Genomic DNA, 16,569 nt, shown 5'->3' with positions numbered 1-16,569 from the left:
AAGATATATTCCATAAATATGTATTATCAAATGGCATTTCTAATGAAGAGTTGATGCAACACGAGGGAGAGAGATTGATTTCCTTTGAGAGAACTAACAGTGCTTCTTAAACCAGGGAAATTTACTTTGGATACCCTAAGGATGACCATACAAGAAATGCTGATTTGAGTTGAGAGCAGATTGTGTACTGTCCTGAATTTTATGCTAATAATAGCATCATTCCCAGGATAATGCACTTTCTCTTAGGGATGTTATCCCAAGAGCAGCTGATCAACTAGTTTTGTTTAACTGCAATGATATTTGGAATAACATAGACTGCATTACATGACTTTCATGTCTTCCTTTCCCACTCAGATTTGGTTCAAAAACCACACAGCAACACAGAGACTATTAGGGTTCAGCTCCTCCTTAGGAGAAGACCATACTCATGAATAGAACCAGCCGTGGCCTTATACTCAAGGTAAGAACCCACCAGTCCAAATGCAGTTCATCAGTGAGTCCCACTGAGAAGAGGAATCAATCCTGCATGTTATACCCAAATTCACTACAGAGAATCTTTAGTTTTGGAGCCAATTACAGCTTGTTCTTTGTAACCTAGGGTCAACAATAGGTGGCTGGGACATACAGGTTCTGAGCAAGCAAGGCTTTGGACTTTTTGGTCCTTCTGCTCTAAGCAGGGTGACATCCTCCTCTTCTGTCATCTCAGGGGGATTCAGAGGGAGTAAGAGGTTAGCACTATCTTCTCAAGTTTGAGTTTCCAGCTTGAATGCCAAAAATGTCCTAAAACCCTCCCTTTTGTCCCTGCGTTCTCTTTTAGAATACTTATCAAAAGAAGTCACACAAGACCAGCCAGCCATCCCAAGATCTTAATCAAACATTCCAGTTCAAGCTTTCTAGAGGAACCAATTCCTTGACATTGCCACCAGGAAAACTCTAGTCAAACAAGCATTCGGAATTGAGAATTCAAGTAAGTCTGATGTCTATGGCAGCAAATATCCCTTCTATTAAATGATACTACCCCCTGAGTGGTTGCTGGAAAACCGTGACTAACCTAGATTATCACAGTAATCAAGGACAAAGGCATGGGATAGTAAACATCTGGCACTGCAAGTCACACTCCTGAAAAAGGAAGAATTTTCTAATCAAATTGTCAGCGCTGCATCTGTTCAGAACTACCGGCAACAGAACTGTAGGGAAATGTGAAAGTCAAGGCCAATTTTGAGAACACTCTGTTAGGTTCTCTAGAGCTGGGCACTGTTGTCATCTTGGGCCAGATATTTCTTTCTTGGGAGGGGCAGTCAGTCCTGGCGTAACGTTTTTCAGCATTCCTGGCCTCTACCAACTAGCATCCTGCACACTTCTTCCCCATTCTTAACACTCTCCCAAAAATCTACAGGCACAGGCAAATTGGGGAACAAAATCACCTGCATGAGTACCTTCTTCTACCTAAATTACGGGGAAAGCGGTTCATATATGTTCAATGTTCATGACAAGGAAGCATGTTCTTAGGTCTATCAGCAGAATGACTCTCAAAAACACTTATGTTTATTCACCCTTACCCAGATTTATACACGTTTACAAGATCTGTATTCCTGTGCACACACTGATAAAGAGGAAAAAAATGTCAGCCTGATCAAGAGACCTTGCTCCCTGGTCCACTGCTGAAATCGGAGGGTGGCTCCTAAAGCATATGCCTTTTCAGCCGAGTTTCAATTCATCTAAGGTTGACTGTTGAAAGTGCTATGACCTAAATCTATGTGTTTGCATGTATGTATATGTACACACACACATACATACATATACATATATACACATGCACACATACTAAACACATGAACCAGGGTAATTAGTTTCATACATATACCTCCTGAGATCTGCACCTACATAACAGGCCCTTATTTCTTGCCTTATGATGTCCATGTCTCTGTTTTTCTCACGGAGATGTGGTTTCAAGACCCAAGATCTCTGTACCCTGGGCAGAGAAGTGAGCCTGCGAATTCCTTGCTAGATGGGCCAAATGGGAGACCCGGTCCAACAGTTCAGCAGCATGAAATTGACCTGTGAACTCTCCCAGGCCGATCTCATCATCTTCCTTCCTCCAGTTCTTTCAGCGAGAACCAATCATTTCTATCTGTTCTTCTCCCTTCCTACATATCCTCTAGTATGTCCCTAGTGTGATCCAAGGACAAAGCGTCATGATGCAGCCTGTGAAGCTGTGCAGGGAGAACTCTCTCTCCACGGTAATATCTGGGAATGATGTGCCTGTACCGCTGACTGTGGGAGAAGACCCAGATACTCAGGATCCTTTCCGGTCCCAATAACAAGAACACCTGGACCGCCAAGAACAGAGAGACATGGGCATACTACAGTTGGGAGACTATTCTCAGCCTCAACCTGAGCACAAAAAAAAACTGCCACAGGATCTGGGCCAGGACATCTCTTTTGTTCTGCAGTGGTGGGATGAGTGCTGCCAGGCTGACTGCAGAGTGGAATCCTCAAAAGGGAGCCATGGAAACAGACTGCTGGCCACAGCACACGCGAGCTAGAGAACCATCTCATATCCTCTTGCGGTCTCACCAGCAACACAGAGAAACCTCAAGAAGGTTTTAGGTCAACTCCTGCCACCCACAGATTGTCAGTAAAAGGTACAGATTTTTTGAATCCTCATTCACAGGAAGAGAACCCTCCAGGACTCCAGCTGTGCCTCAGGGAGTAAGATTTTCAGGCTCTTCTGAGGACACTGCAAAGCTCACCAGGGCCTGAGCTTCTGGAGAAAGAAGATGGCAATCTCAATCTGATCCAGGCCTCCCTTCTTATGACGCAGATCAGAAGAATTTAAGGAACAACAATTGCGGAAGCCATCCTGCCAGGGGCGAGATTAGAGCCAGGGACAGGAGGGGCCAACTAGAAACCCAAATGGAGGTTGTCCGTGGGCAGTGGTTCTCTTCGGTACTCTACTAAGGATTCCTTCCAAGCTCCACTCTGCCTCTGGAAGCACCTCAGGACACATCTGCTGAATTCTTGTGGCAAAAAAAGCATTTTACTGACAAGTGTGACCTCTGTGATGACCACGTCCTCCACCACCTGGAAAATCCACAAAGGGGAGCCTAACTCAGGCGAGAACAGGTCTCTGTTCTCGAGAACATCAGAACTGCTTTCCTTCCTGGCAATATGGGAGGGCAAACTTGAAATCTGTTATGTAAAAAATGGATGGATGCTGTACTTCCTGATGGAGTTCAAAAAACTGATCTTTTTCCCAAAGCTCCAAGGGTTTAAATTAGGAACCAGACACTACCTCAGTATCCATCATCAAGGGAACGATTAAATGGATTAGGACAAATCCTTCAATACCGAGTAACCTTCACTTAGAAGTGTATTTTTAATTAAACTATTTAAAACATACAAGAAATTGTAATAGCAACACCATATCGTCACCAAACATAGTCTAATGATCTAATGATGCTAATATTTCCATTTTTTAGGGTTTTTAATGTATTTGCATATATGATTATATATGTCCATAAAATTTTTCCTCAGATAAACATTGTATGTTTATCAAAACCTGGGATAACCATTTTCACTCTCCATCTTCTCCCTTCTTTTGAAAAGGTAATTTCTAAAAATAGATTTTTGGCTACCTTGGTAATAAAATGGCTTTAAAAAGCATTACTTTCTAAAAAAAAAAAAATTACTTCTTTGTTCATCAATTTGTTTTCTGTTTTGTCATATTTGCTTTACTTTCCATATGAAGGTGTTGAAAGATCAATACACATACGTCTAGTTTTACAGATACTAGTTTTGCACAAATGTGAGGTGGACATCCTTCTAGTATCTAGGTGTGTTACATGCAAGAGTTCTCTAGGTGTTCATACTGAAGCACAAGTGCCAGAATATTCCAGCACCAAGATTTACGGCCAAATTACACTCAAATAATTTTTCCTAATATGAGCGGTATCTTCATTAACCACTTACATAATTAAAACTCACATGCATATATACAGGTATTTGTGGCACAAATCTACCCAAAAAATTATATATTTGACAGTATGATACCATGCCAGTTTGATTTTTAGATTGTTCCCCCAGATGACTCTCATGCAACCAGAGCTGAGAGCTTCTAGTATCTTTCCTGTACTTCAACCATATGTAGGCAGTTCTTCAACTTATGAAAACAAGTCTGATGACTTGAGAAGGGAAAACTAGAGTTTTGTATAGATACAAAACATTTGTATCTATAATCCTCTTCATTTATATGCACGTCTGTATCTCCACGTTTATATGTATTGCTCTATGTAAATATACATGTTTGCTGTTCACCTACACAGCCTCTAGAGCTCCCCTCTATACTCTTCTCTGTTCATATCTCTGTATCTACACATCTATCTATAGCCTCTGGAAGGACAAAGGATGACTTTCTCTAGAGAGAGAAAAAAGTAAATTTTCACCTCTGAAGCAAGCAGTAAGGTTAAGTCTCTAGAGAAAAATGCAGGGAACAGTGTCTGACCAAAGGAGTCAGGTTGACTAGTTCAAAATCTCTTGAGTCTGATGTGCTTTTCATGAACTGGGTGACCAGACATCCTATCTGATTGAGGTGATCCATGGGTGTGGATGGGGCTCAACCAGTGGAGGGCTTAAAAGTTGTCATGGTCGAGGCCGCCACAGCCTGAAAACAAGGTTAAGAACATGGAGGCTGCAGGGTTTTGGACCTTGCAGGTGGCAAGTCCAGTGGACCTTGCTTGGTGCCCAGGACCAGAGCTTCGGATTGTCCCATCCCAGCAGTGCCTTCAATAAAAGGCGTCTGCCCTCTCCTAGAGGTCCCTGGGGTCCCAAGGAGTTGGGCCCTTAGTTCTCAGACCCCTCTAGGCTGAAAACCTTTGGACTGAGGGGCTTCTGAGAAAGGTTGCCCCCAATAAGAGAGACCCCTAGGGGGAACCCTCCCTCTTCGGCTGTTGGCAGCTGTAGCAGCCACCTTTCTACCACAAGGGGAGTGACTAAGAGGACAAGCTAAGGATGACAGGGCAGAAAACTAGAACCTTAAAGCCCCCTAACTCAAAACTTGTTACATATACAAAATATAAATTCTCTTACTTGTTGAAGTTCTTTAGAGTTAGGTTTTCTGTTACATGTAATAAACACCTGGCTTTTGATAAGCCAGATGGGGTTATGATTCAGCAAACAGCATTAGTCCAAAAGCAAGCGAGGATGAGAACAATGCAAACAGCAGCATAAACTTTCAAAGCTGCAACCACTTAAATGGAATAGGGAACAGACAAACACAATACCAGGAATGTTCACTGATGCAGAGAAAGAGAAGGCAGAATGTTTCTGCCACTAAGGAAGTTGTGGAGGTTATTTAAGGCTGGAATAAGTAATCTCAAAAGCTGGAATAAGAGAAAACCAGGGGGGAATAATGAGAAAGGCCCAGAACTCAAGAGCTTAAAGGATTTAAGAAATAATGTCTCCCAGAACACAAGCAGAAAGCAAACTCATGAAGTTGAGAAAAGAAAATCCAAAGAAAAAGATTATCTAGAAGCTTAAGGCAGAAGTATCTCAGTATTAAGACTTAAACAGCTGGTCTTTGGAACAGATTCAGCTATAGTTCAATGCCATTAACTATTAAAATCCAACTCATTTTCCTTGCTTAGTTTTGGGCTCCCAAAAATACTTCTGATAATTTGTTTCCCCACATATATACCAGCCCAAGAGATGAAATGATCTGAGAAATTACAAAACCAGATATTTGAAAATTACTGGTTTACAATGAACACTAGAAGTTGGCATATGTTTTGGTTTAAACATGTCTTCTGGTAGTATGGGTATAATAAATCAGACCCTTTGGCACATGACAGACAAAACTAGAATCTCTAGCTCTATAAAGCCAATAGGCTGTGGTAACTTTACTGAGGTACAGACATGGTAGATGACATGTCCATTTCATATCTAAAGCAATGATTTTCAACCACCCTAGTGTCACATCACAAAAGAAAAACACATTTCAAACAAATATGCACCACCAACCCCTCCTAACCCCATTTAAGAATCACTACCGTAGCGTCTTCCTGGTGACCCAATGGTTAAGACCCCATGTTTCCACTGGAGGAGGCTCGGGTCTGATCCCTAGTAGGGAAACTAAGACTAAGATCCTGCATGCCACAAAATGTGGCCAAAAAAAAAAAATCACTGAGCAAAAATATAGTGAGCAAATGAGTGGTTTTCAATATTTATTTATGCACTTATTTGGGCTTCCCTTGTGGCTCAGCTGGTAAAGAATCCGCCTACAATGTGAGCGACCTGGGTTCAATCCCTGGGTTGGAAAGATCCCCTGAAGAAAAGAAAGGCTACCCACTCCAGTATCCTGGCCAAACAATTCCACGGATAGTCCCGTGGGGTCGCAAAGAATCGGACACAACTGAGCAACTTTCACTTCACACGCACTTGCTTATTTGGCCATACCCACGTCTCAGTTGCAGCATGTGGGATCTTTGATCTTCGTTGTAATGTGAAACCTTTTAACTTTTTCGGGGGTTTTGTCAATTAGATCTTTTAGCTATGGCATGCACACTCTTAGTTGCAGCATGCGGGATCTCTGACCTTTGCTGTAACATGTGAAATCTTTTAGCTTTTTCAGGGGTTTTGTCATTTAGTTTAGCTATGGCATGCACACTCTTAGTTGCAGCATGCATTGACAGTGCAGAGCCCTGGCCACTGGACCACCAGGGAAATCCCTGCACTTATGTTGTACCATTCCAACAAGCTGAGGAGGAGGAAAAGGTTAAATGCTTTGATTTAGGCTGGGTTCTCCCAGAAGCAGACTCTTTTTCTAGAAGAAAAGAGTGTGAGTGCAACTGAGGATTCCGGATGCACTAATAGACAAATGGGGATGTAAAGAAAGAGCAGAAGGCCTATGAAGGTGCAATTATCCCACTGTAAGCAACTATGCTTTCTTCTACTTGCAGCCTCCAAAAGATGGCATGGAAACCATCATCCCATTCAAGGAGTAACTCAAAATATTCAGTTATCTCTCTGGTCAGCAAGGAAGCTGAGTATGCATTCTCTGATTCCCATTCACCATTGGGGGAAAGCTGCTCTCAGGGGCATTAACTCCATAGCACGTCAAGCAAAGAGAGCCTCCCACAGGTGTGGCAGTTAGACTCCTGCTGTTGGCATGTGCTGGACTGGTGAGTGCTCAGGCATCTGGACAGGTTCTGACATCTTCCGTTATACACTGGATAGGTTCCTTGTTGACTTCGCTCCCCTTTGGCTCTCTGCAGTTCACCTGGTTATGCCATCTTTCACAGTCCTTGACACAGATCTTCTCTTTGCTCCATTCAGAAGAAATAGCATCTTTCTAACGGCCTATCAGTTCTAAATGGAACCTCTTATTGGTTCTAATTACTAACAGCAAAAAAAGTTAGTTCCTTTATAACTTTTATACCTAAGAGGTTTTATGAATACAACCAAAGAAAACACTTTTGGAGACTCAAATACAAAGTTCCATTTATTTTCAACAATGAAATCAACACAACAAAGAGGAATTAATCCTCTAATTTTTAAATCTAACACAATTCTTAGCACAAAACTATCCTCAATAAATAAAAACACATTACTAGTAAACAAGTTAAGACTTTTCTTGAGACTATCTTGTAGTGTGTGTCTGAAACAAAACTAGATGATAGGTAAAGAAACACATGCTAGAGACTTCACTGACACACACTCAAAGGAAAGAATAGCCAAGAAACAGGGTTCCCAAATATTAAGCTGGCAAAAGAAACATGGGGTTTTCAAAGCAGCCCAGAAATCAGGGCTCACTGAGGGTTACAAGAGTTTGGGACAGTCCATGTTCAAGGTCTTGTAATTAAATTTTTCCATATTTCTAGATTCTTGATTTGGAATCTCTCACAATCTAGAGGAGCCTCTGCCAAAAGATAGGAGGCTCTTTATTCATGCTTTCACAAGACCCATCTAACTTGCCTTCTTTGACTTCATGACTAGCTCCTATCACCAATATAGCAGGGATTCCACTCCAGAAAATGATCACTACAATGTAAACCAATCTCTCTGTTCTCAATTTTCCTTTCATAAACACACTGATACTGCCCGGAACAGCTCAAAACATGTCCCATTTCTTTTATTTCATCCTCCTACGCAACTCTGCATGGCGTGCTGCAGTACATGGGGTTGCAAAGAGTCAGACATGACTGAGTGACTGAACTGAACACAACTCTGCTTGGGTACAAAATCTAGGACTCACAGGGCAACAAAATTGGTCAAAAGATTAGTGTCGGTCCCAACTGAAAAATTTCTGAAGTCCAATGGTCACACAAAAAAATGTTAACGTCTTATCTGCCCAACTTTTCTCCCAACATCTTGCCAATTATTTCTTTCGGAATTCAATCCTCCGAGCTACATTCTGAGCACCAAATTTTTTGACCAATGCATCTCGAGTAGCCTCATCATCTTTTTGCAAATCTAAATCATCCTGTCGGGACCAAATGGGATACCCATCAGCCCTCTGACCAGACTCTAAAAAGGAGGAAGTAGCCTCCAGCTCACCACTATTTTTTAGGAAGGCCTGTGTAACTGTTGACAGATCCAAGTTAAACTTTTCCATCAACTGCCGAATGATCTTAATGGCAGCTCCCACCTCTGGTGCAGAAACTTTTTCTTCTTCTTCTTCTTCTTCCTCATCAGGCTGTGTTTCTGAGTCTTCCTCAGGCGTGGGTGGATCATCATCACACATTGTTATGTGTATTTCAAAATCAGGACTCTCGTCCACCTAGACAAAGTGAAGAATGGAACCAGTTCGTAATAACGAAGTCACAGACACTTACTCTTAAAATATCTGGTCTCTCCCAACTACCACCTCCGTTCCCTTTCATTCCACTGGACTTCCTTCAGTTCCTCTAATGTGCTATGTTCCTTCTTGCATTTAGTCATGCTAGATGTGTGTATATATGCATGTGTATATATATATACACACACACACATATATAGGCCATAGAGTAAGCAGGAGTGTGAGTATAGGGTATATAAGTGTCTATATGTGCATGTGTATACATACAAATATGTGTATGTATAATTATGGTATTCCAAAGAACATTAGAAGCTACACCGAATGTGAAAAATGTATGCATATATAGGCATATATATATGAGTATATATGTATGCATTAGATTATTTGTTAAAAATTTGACTTCCCTCTCAGGTTGTAAGCTCCATAAGGGCAGGAATTGTATTTTGCTTATCACTACATCCTCGGTGCTTACCAACGCCTTCTTATAATAACCACTCAAAAAACACTGCTGCATTAATATATTAGGGCCTCCACATGCCACTACATTTAGGCACATTACAAAGAATGCTATCAGAGAAAAGATCTATGTAGGCCATGTTTGAGAGTTGTCAAAGTACCTGAAAGCTTGTGAAAAATGAACCAACTTTAAACTAAAGTAATTTTAAACTATTTCGTGATTTAGACTAAGACCTAACCATTTTTCTTGGTGTTAGTAAGAAAAGTTAAGATTCTTTTTCTTAGAGAAATATGCACATATAATTTGGATTTTTTAAAAACTATTTTATGGTTGCCTTCCTCTATTACTATGATTAAACATGGGATTCCAACAAAGTATAAGAAATTAACTGAGTATGGAGAGCTAAAAAAGCTCTATGTATACAAAGAGCTAAAATTGTTTAATAAAAAAATTAACCTCCTTAAAAAATTACTTTTATCTGAGAAGCACAAAGTATTTTAAAAAGATAAATCCACAGTCTTAACTTAGAAAACCTTATAGATCAAAGTACTCAAAGTGAGATGCTTTGTACTGCTGAAAAATCTTTCTCCCTCTACCCCTCCTTCAAGTGTCCTACCAAACTCTGACAGCTACATACCTGGAACTTGGGTCAGTCCCACTTTCCATTTTCCTCCTCCATCTTGAACTCTCTTACCTCTCTGGGCCTCAGGTGTACAAAAAGGACAGATGGGATGACCACTTTTAAAGGAGAACGGACGTAGGGAAAAAATGATTTATATCTAGTTAACATATCACATGGAAAAGGCAATGGCACCCCACTCCAGTACTCTTGCCTGGAAAATCCCATGGACGGAGGAGCCTGGTAGGCTGCAGTCCATGGGGTTGCTAAGAGTCGGACACAACTGAGCGACTTCACTTTCACTTTTCACTTTCATGCATTGGAGAAGGAAATGGCAACCCACTGCAGTGTTCTTGCCTGGAGAATCCCAGGGATGGGGGAGCCTGTTGAGCTGCTGTCTATGGGGCTGCACAGAGTCGGACACAACTGAAGTGACTTAGCAGCAGCAGCAACATACCACAATCTCCTCAAACTCTCGGGTGGCTTCTACAAGCATCTTTTTGACTGCTGCTTCATTCTCCTTGATCTCTTCTTTTTCAAATTCTTCTTCAGGCAAGTCTGGAGTTCTCTTATTCTGTGGTTCTGTCAAAGAAAATAGCACTAGATTAGAATTAGCTCTGGGCCACAAGTTAGGCTGCACTTTTTTCCGAACGGTTTTTGATCAGAAGGTAAGAAAAACATAAGACACGCATGTTCAATAATTTCTAATTTTTCAGCTTGCTACTGAAAAGCTGTATAATAAAAATAATGATAATTTCCCTAAGTTCTCATGTATAAAATAAAAATACTCTTCAAGCTTAATTGATTTTTTTGTTTTGTATTTATATAGATTTTGCAAAAAAAAAAAAAACTGTGCCATAAACTGTGTTTTCTGGGAATCAGATTCTGAGATGGAGATTAACGTGTAATGTGTTGATCAGCGAGTGCTTAGCGGGCAGAGAAAGAAGTTGAGTTGTGAAAGAGCTCCAACAAGGCCTCAACCAAAACCATGGAGAAGTATGGAGCTAGGAAGGCCCTTCAGAGTTGACCATACTGGGGAAAGGGAGCCAAAATCACCACATAGATTAGTCACTGGATACTAACATAAAATAACAGAACCTTGCCCAGCTGAAGATGGATCTGAGGGGTCTACCACAATCCACTATATACCATCTACAGAAAGGAGAGCCTCATAAAGCTAAACACCTTCCTATTCTCCTTTTACTCTGTTCTCTGAGGATTTAACTCTGCTGTTTTCCACTTAACAAAAACTGACTGTGAAGGGGCAACACGAGGGAGTTTTGCAATGAAGCTGTTCTGTATAATGATTATGGTGATGGTTATACAAATCTATATATGTATTAAAACACCTAACTGGAAAACTTGTATAGCAATTCCTCAAAATATTAAACCATATGATCCAGCTATTCCACTTTTGAAAATATAAAATTAATTAATTAATTAAATGAAAGCATGGTCTTAAACAAGTATTAGTACACCCATACCATAGCAGCATTATTCACAACAGCCAAGATGTGGAAGCAACTTAAGTGTCTATCAATGGATGAATGGATATACAAAAAGTGGTCGTAAAGTGGAATATTACCCAACCCTAAAAAGAACAAAATTCTCACACATGCTACAACATGGATAAGCTTTGAAAATAAGCCTTTCACTTATATTAAATGAAATAAGCCAGACACAAAAGGACAAATATATTATGACTGCACTTACATGAGGTAGCTAGAGAGATCAAATTTATGAAGACAGAAAGCAGAATGGTGACTGCCAGGGGGAGGCAGGAATAGGGGGGCTGGTGTTTAATGGGTACGAATTTCAGTTTTGGAAGATGAAAACATTTTGAGATGGATGGTGGTGACGACCGCATCAAAACATACTTAGTGCTACTGAACGGAGCACTTAAAAACTGCTAAAACAGTAAGTTTTATCTAACGTATATTTTACCACCATAAAAAAAATTAAATACTTAACTGTACATCAAAATAAGTCAATTTTATTTTACATACATTTTTTAAAAGAAGCCTTATATTTTAGAGATACACGCTGAAATAATTAACAGATAAATATAATATTGCCTTGCTCTGATTTACTTTTCTAAAAAACACAACCACACACACTATTTCAGTTTCCATGGGTCAGAAGCCCAGGTATGGCTTGTACCGGTCCACTGATCAGGGTCTAATTTACTTCTATTTAATAACAACATTTCTGCACGTATTAGCCATTTATTTATTCCCTCCTCTGAAAACTCCATTTCATTTCCTTTGCTTTTTTTTTTTTTTTTTTTTGGCTGATCATTGGACTTTATTAAGATGAAATCACTGATAATTACACAGAAATTACTTGCCTAAGCCAAAATCCTTGAGATTCACGTGAACTTAGTTACACAAATAAACATCATGTTCAAAACCATGAGGAAATATCCTAATGCCCAGGTGATGAAGGCTGGGTTGAATAAATCTGCACACTTATTTCAAGCTGTTAAACAGTTTGTGGGCCACACAGTGGTCCCTTGCATGCAAGAAGTCAAAGAGCTCCTCTGTGCAGTCCTCCTCTGTCTGTGACCTGGAGGATACACGCTCATCACAGAGCTTTAGCCGCTCCCGAGCCTTCACACATTTCTCCAGCTGCTCGCACTGCTCTCTCACTGTTGTTAGAGGATCCACTAATTCCTCTTCCTCTTCTTCCTCCTCCTTGGGATCTCCGGACCCGGTCAGCATCCTTTGCTCGTCCTCTAGCCCCATGTCCGGCTGCGGTTCTCCCTTTGCTCATTTTTCTACTAGTTTCTGTTTTACTTACTAACTTTAGCGAGCCCTTTGAACACTAAGGAAACTTGCTCTGTTGCAATGTGTTGGGTATACTTTTCCAATCTGCCCTCTGACTTTATCATGAAAAGCTTTAAATTTTAAGTAATAAAATATACAAGTTTTTTCCTTAGTCTTCCTGGCTTCAGAAATAACAACACACAGCTATTAAAAAGGCTATTCATCCACATCCTCTCCTGGTCCTTTTCGGATCTTAATTTTTATATTTAAATATCTGAACATGAAAACACTGCAAAGGGTGAATACAGCTTACTTTCATCCCAAGTTCCAACTGGTCTACCAGTCATCTCCACATCACTGATTTATATATAAAAATTATATTTATAATATATATATGATCTCCTTTACCCATACACATAGCCCTTTCTTCTCTCCAAGAATTCTCCCTCTTCCTTACTCCATCCCAGTCACACTGATTTCTGTTACTCCAAGAACACAATAGCCATACTCCACCTCAGGACTTGAACTTAATACCCCCAAAACCTGGAACATTCTTCCTCAAATAACCACCAGTTTAGTTCTTTCACTTCTTTTGATCTCTGCTCAAGTATGACCTTATGACAGTGAACTTCCCCTCTTACCCTGTAGAAAACAACCTCTTCTCCAGCCCTTACCCTTTTTATTTTTTTCTATAGCAGCTGGAGTTGGTGACAGACAGGGAAGCCTGGCGTGTTGCAGTCCATGCACTGAGCGACTCAACTGAACTGACAGCACTCACCACTGCCCAGCTAGCATTTTAAGCTCCATAACTGCAAGGAGTTTTATATACTGCTACCACCCAGCAGGTAAGAGTCTGGCACTCAAATATCTGCTGAATGAATCTCAAGTGCCTCTTTCAGTTCAGTTCAGTTCAGTCGCTCAGTCGTGTCCGATGAATCGCATGATTCGCATGAATTGCGACCCCATGGACCGCAGCATGCCAGGCCTCCCTGTCCATCACCAATGCCCGGAGTTTACTCAAACTCATGCCCATTGAGTCGGTGATGCCATCCAGTCATCTCATCCTCTGTCGTCCCCTTCTCCTCCTGCCCCCAATCTTTCCCAGCATCAGGGTCTTTTCCAATGAGTCAACTCTTCACATGAGGTGGCCAAAGTATAGGAGTTTCAGCTTCAGCATCAGTCCTTCCAATGAACACCCAGGACTGATCTCATTTAGGATGGACTGGTTGGATCTCCTTGCAGTCCAAGGGACTCTCAAGAGTCTTCTCCAACATCACAGTTCAAAAGCACCAATTTTTCGGTGCTCAGCTTTCTTCACAGTCTAACTCTCACATCTATACATGACCACTGGAAAAACCATAGCCTTGACCAGACGGACCTTTGTTGGCAAAGAAGTCTCTGTTTTTTAATATGCTGTCTGGGTTGGTCATAACTTTGGTCCTTCCAAGCAGTACGTGTCTTTTAATTTCATGACTGCAGTCACCATCTGCAATGATTTTGGAGCCCAGAAAAATAAGTCTGACACTGTTTCCACTGTTTCCCCATCTATTTCCCATGAAGTGACGGAACCAGATGCCATGATCTTAGTTTTCTGAATGTTGAGCTTTAAGTCAACTTTTTTACTTTCCTCTTTCACTTTCATCAAGAGGCTTTTTAGTTCCTCTTCACTTTCTGTCATAAGGGTGGTGTCATCTGCATATCCGAGGTTAATGATATTTCTGCCGGCAGTCTTGATTCCAGCTTGTGCTTCATCCAGCCCAGCGTTTCTCATGATGAACTCTGCATATAAATTAAATAAGCAGGGTGACAATATACAGCCTTGACATACTCCTTTTCCTATTTGGAACCAGTCTGTTGTTCCACGTCCAGTTCTAACTGTTGCTTCCTGACCTGCATACAGGTTTCTCAAGAGGCAGATCAGGTGGTCTGGTATGCCCATCTCTTTCAGAATTTTCCACAGTTTATTGTGATCTACACAGTCAAAGGCTTTGCCATAGTCAATAAAGCAGAAATAGATGTTTTTCTGGAACTCTCTTGCTTTTTCGATGACCCAGCAAATGTTGGCAATTTGATCTCTAGTTCCTCTGCCTTTTCTAAAACCAGCTTGAACATCTGGAAGTTCACGGTTCACCTATTGCTGAAGCCTGGCTTGGAGAATTTTGAATATTACTTTACTAGCGTGTGAGATGAGTGCAATTGTGCAGTAGTTTGAGCATTCTTTGGGATTGCCTTTCTTTGGGATTGGAATGAAAACTGACCTTTTCCAGTCCTGTGGCTGAGAATGAATCTCAAGTGTCTCTTTTCCAAAAACAAAACTCCTACTAAGCTTACTGAACAGAAGAAAATAGATTTTACCTCCCCAGACTTCAACTGTTATGCAGAATAGTCACACAAGAAAAGAGACGTTAAGGGGAGGAAGCATGACTCTAAACGAAAGTGTCCGACAGCTTAAGCTCAATACCGATTAAGTCACAAGAGAAGCATTTCAACAGCTAAGCCCTGTGTCGTAACCATGTCGGAAAACCAATATTCAGTTCAACTGCGTTAGAAACTCACCTTACCCAAGCGAAACTAGGAAGCAGCTTCCAATAGACGAGAAATTTCTTCTGTGAATGTGCATTCATTTAAGCCAAGATATGAAAATAAACTGCACTAGCACAGCTTTAAAACTGGCTTATACTGAATCTACCTAAAGCCATGAGAAACACTGTTTAAAACAAGTCTGTGAAATATTTCTGAAAAGATACCCAAGATACAGGTTGTCTCGGGGCGGGCGGTGGGGGGGGCGGACTGGATAGCTGGTGGGAAAAGAAAGGAGATGAGGGAGAATCTTCCACAGACTCTTTCTGCCTCTTTTGAATCTCGGGCCATGTCAATACCCCAGTTATGTAAAAAGGATGTTAAAGAGATTACAAAATGATGCCAACTTTACCCGGACATTCAAAGACAGATTACAGAATGATGCAAACTTTACCCGGACGGCAAAGGGGGTTAGGGAGAGGGGCTTGGCGATGCCCCTAAGACGCCCACAAGGACTCTCCGCGGAGGGGGAGCCGCCCCCGCCCCCAGCGCACACCAATGACAGCTGAGCACCCGCGCGTCGGCGACCGCAGACCTCACCTCCGCTATCAGCAGCCTCCGGGTCTTGCTCAGCCTTCCTCTTGAGTTTCTGCGAGGAGGGGCTCACGGGGGCCTCCCCTAGCAGGTACTTATGCTCCTGGCCCCGCAGGCGCTTCAGGTAGCGGTCCTTCATGGACTGCCAGGAGTGCTGAGTGAGAGAGCTCTTCTCCATCGCTTTCCACAAGGCGTTACCGGTGACGGAGCTGGCCGAGCGGGCATGTTCCTTCACGTAGGTCAAGATGGCCACGTCGTCTGCGTCCGTGAAGACCATCCGCCCCGCCTGCGACGGCGGCTCAGGCTCCGCCGCGGCGGCGGCGGCGGCGCCCCCGGCCTGGACCCCGGGCTTCGTCTCTGGGGCCTGGTCGGCCGCCGGAGCCGGGCCCAGACGGTAGGCCTCCAGCTCGAGCTTCTCGTTGCGCTCCACGCAGTCCAGAATGTACTGCGTGGAGATGAAGTCGCCCGAGGCCTCGGCCGCCGCCTCCCCGGGCTGGGCCAACAGCACGGCCCCGGGTTCCTGAACTCGACACAGAGTGCCGCCGCCGTGGAGGATGAGCGTCGAGAGCCGGCGCTTTGCCGGGCTGGGACGCACGTAGAAGGACATGGAGCTGCCATCCTCTCTCATGAACAAAGTCGAGGAATGAGTGGGTCCATTGGGGTCTTTGCCCAAATCCATCGCCTCCGCCATAGCTCTCCCCGGGCACCGGAAAAAGCTGCCCCCTCGCGAACGCCAAACAAACAGGGAGCTGCAAGGATTCAGGTAAAGCTCCAGGAAATGCCGGCCCGAGGCCCGTGTTGCGCCTGCGCATTAGCTGCG

At 42.4% G+C, this 16,569-nt stretch overlaps 2 protein-coding genes and 1 pseudogene across 2 annotated transcripts; 1 reads left to right on the top strand and 2 right to left on the bottom strand.

Annotated features, from left to right (window-relative positions):
* The first annotated feature begins 480 nt into the window (after positions 1–480).
* Positions 481–2,610, top strand: DUXB (double homeobox B). The gene is given in 4 exon segments (XM_065919324.1): positions 481–493; positions 884–967; positions 2,326–2,473; positions 2,475–2,610. Coding segments are annotated over 4 exon segments (381 nt in total).
* A 4,875-nt stretch (positions 2,611–7,485) lies between these two features.
* Positions 7,486–16,556, bottom strand: TERF2IP (TERF2 interacting protein). Its single transcript, XM_065925057.1, has 3 exons — positions 15,756–16,556; positions 10,328–10,452; positions 7,486–8,776 (listed from the first exon to the last, which is right to left on the bottom strand). Exons 1-3 carry the CDS (start codon positions 16,438–16,440, stop codon positions 8,375–8,377), a joined length of 1,212 nt encoding a protein of 403 aa, XP_065781129.1. The 5' UTR covers positions 16,441–16,556; the 3' UTR covers positions 7,486–8,374.
* On the bottom strand, positions 12,145–12,649 carry LOC136158615 (cytochrome b-c1 complex subunit 6, mitochondrial pseudogene; annotated as a pseudogene).
* Positions 16,557–16,569: the final 13 nt, after the last annotated feature.

The sequence above is a fragment of the Muntiacus reevesi genome, chromosome 2 (assembly GCF_963930625.1).
Source record: "Muntiacus reevesi chromosome 2, mMunRee1.1, whole genome shotgun sequence".
Lineage (NCBI taxonomy): Eukaryota > Metazoa > Chordata > Mammalia > Artiodactyla > Cervidae > Muntiacus > Muntiacus reevesi.
The sequence above is the reverse complement of the archived record's forward strand: the minus strand, read 5'-3'. Positions and strand labels throughout refer to the sequence as shown.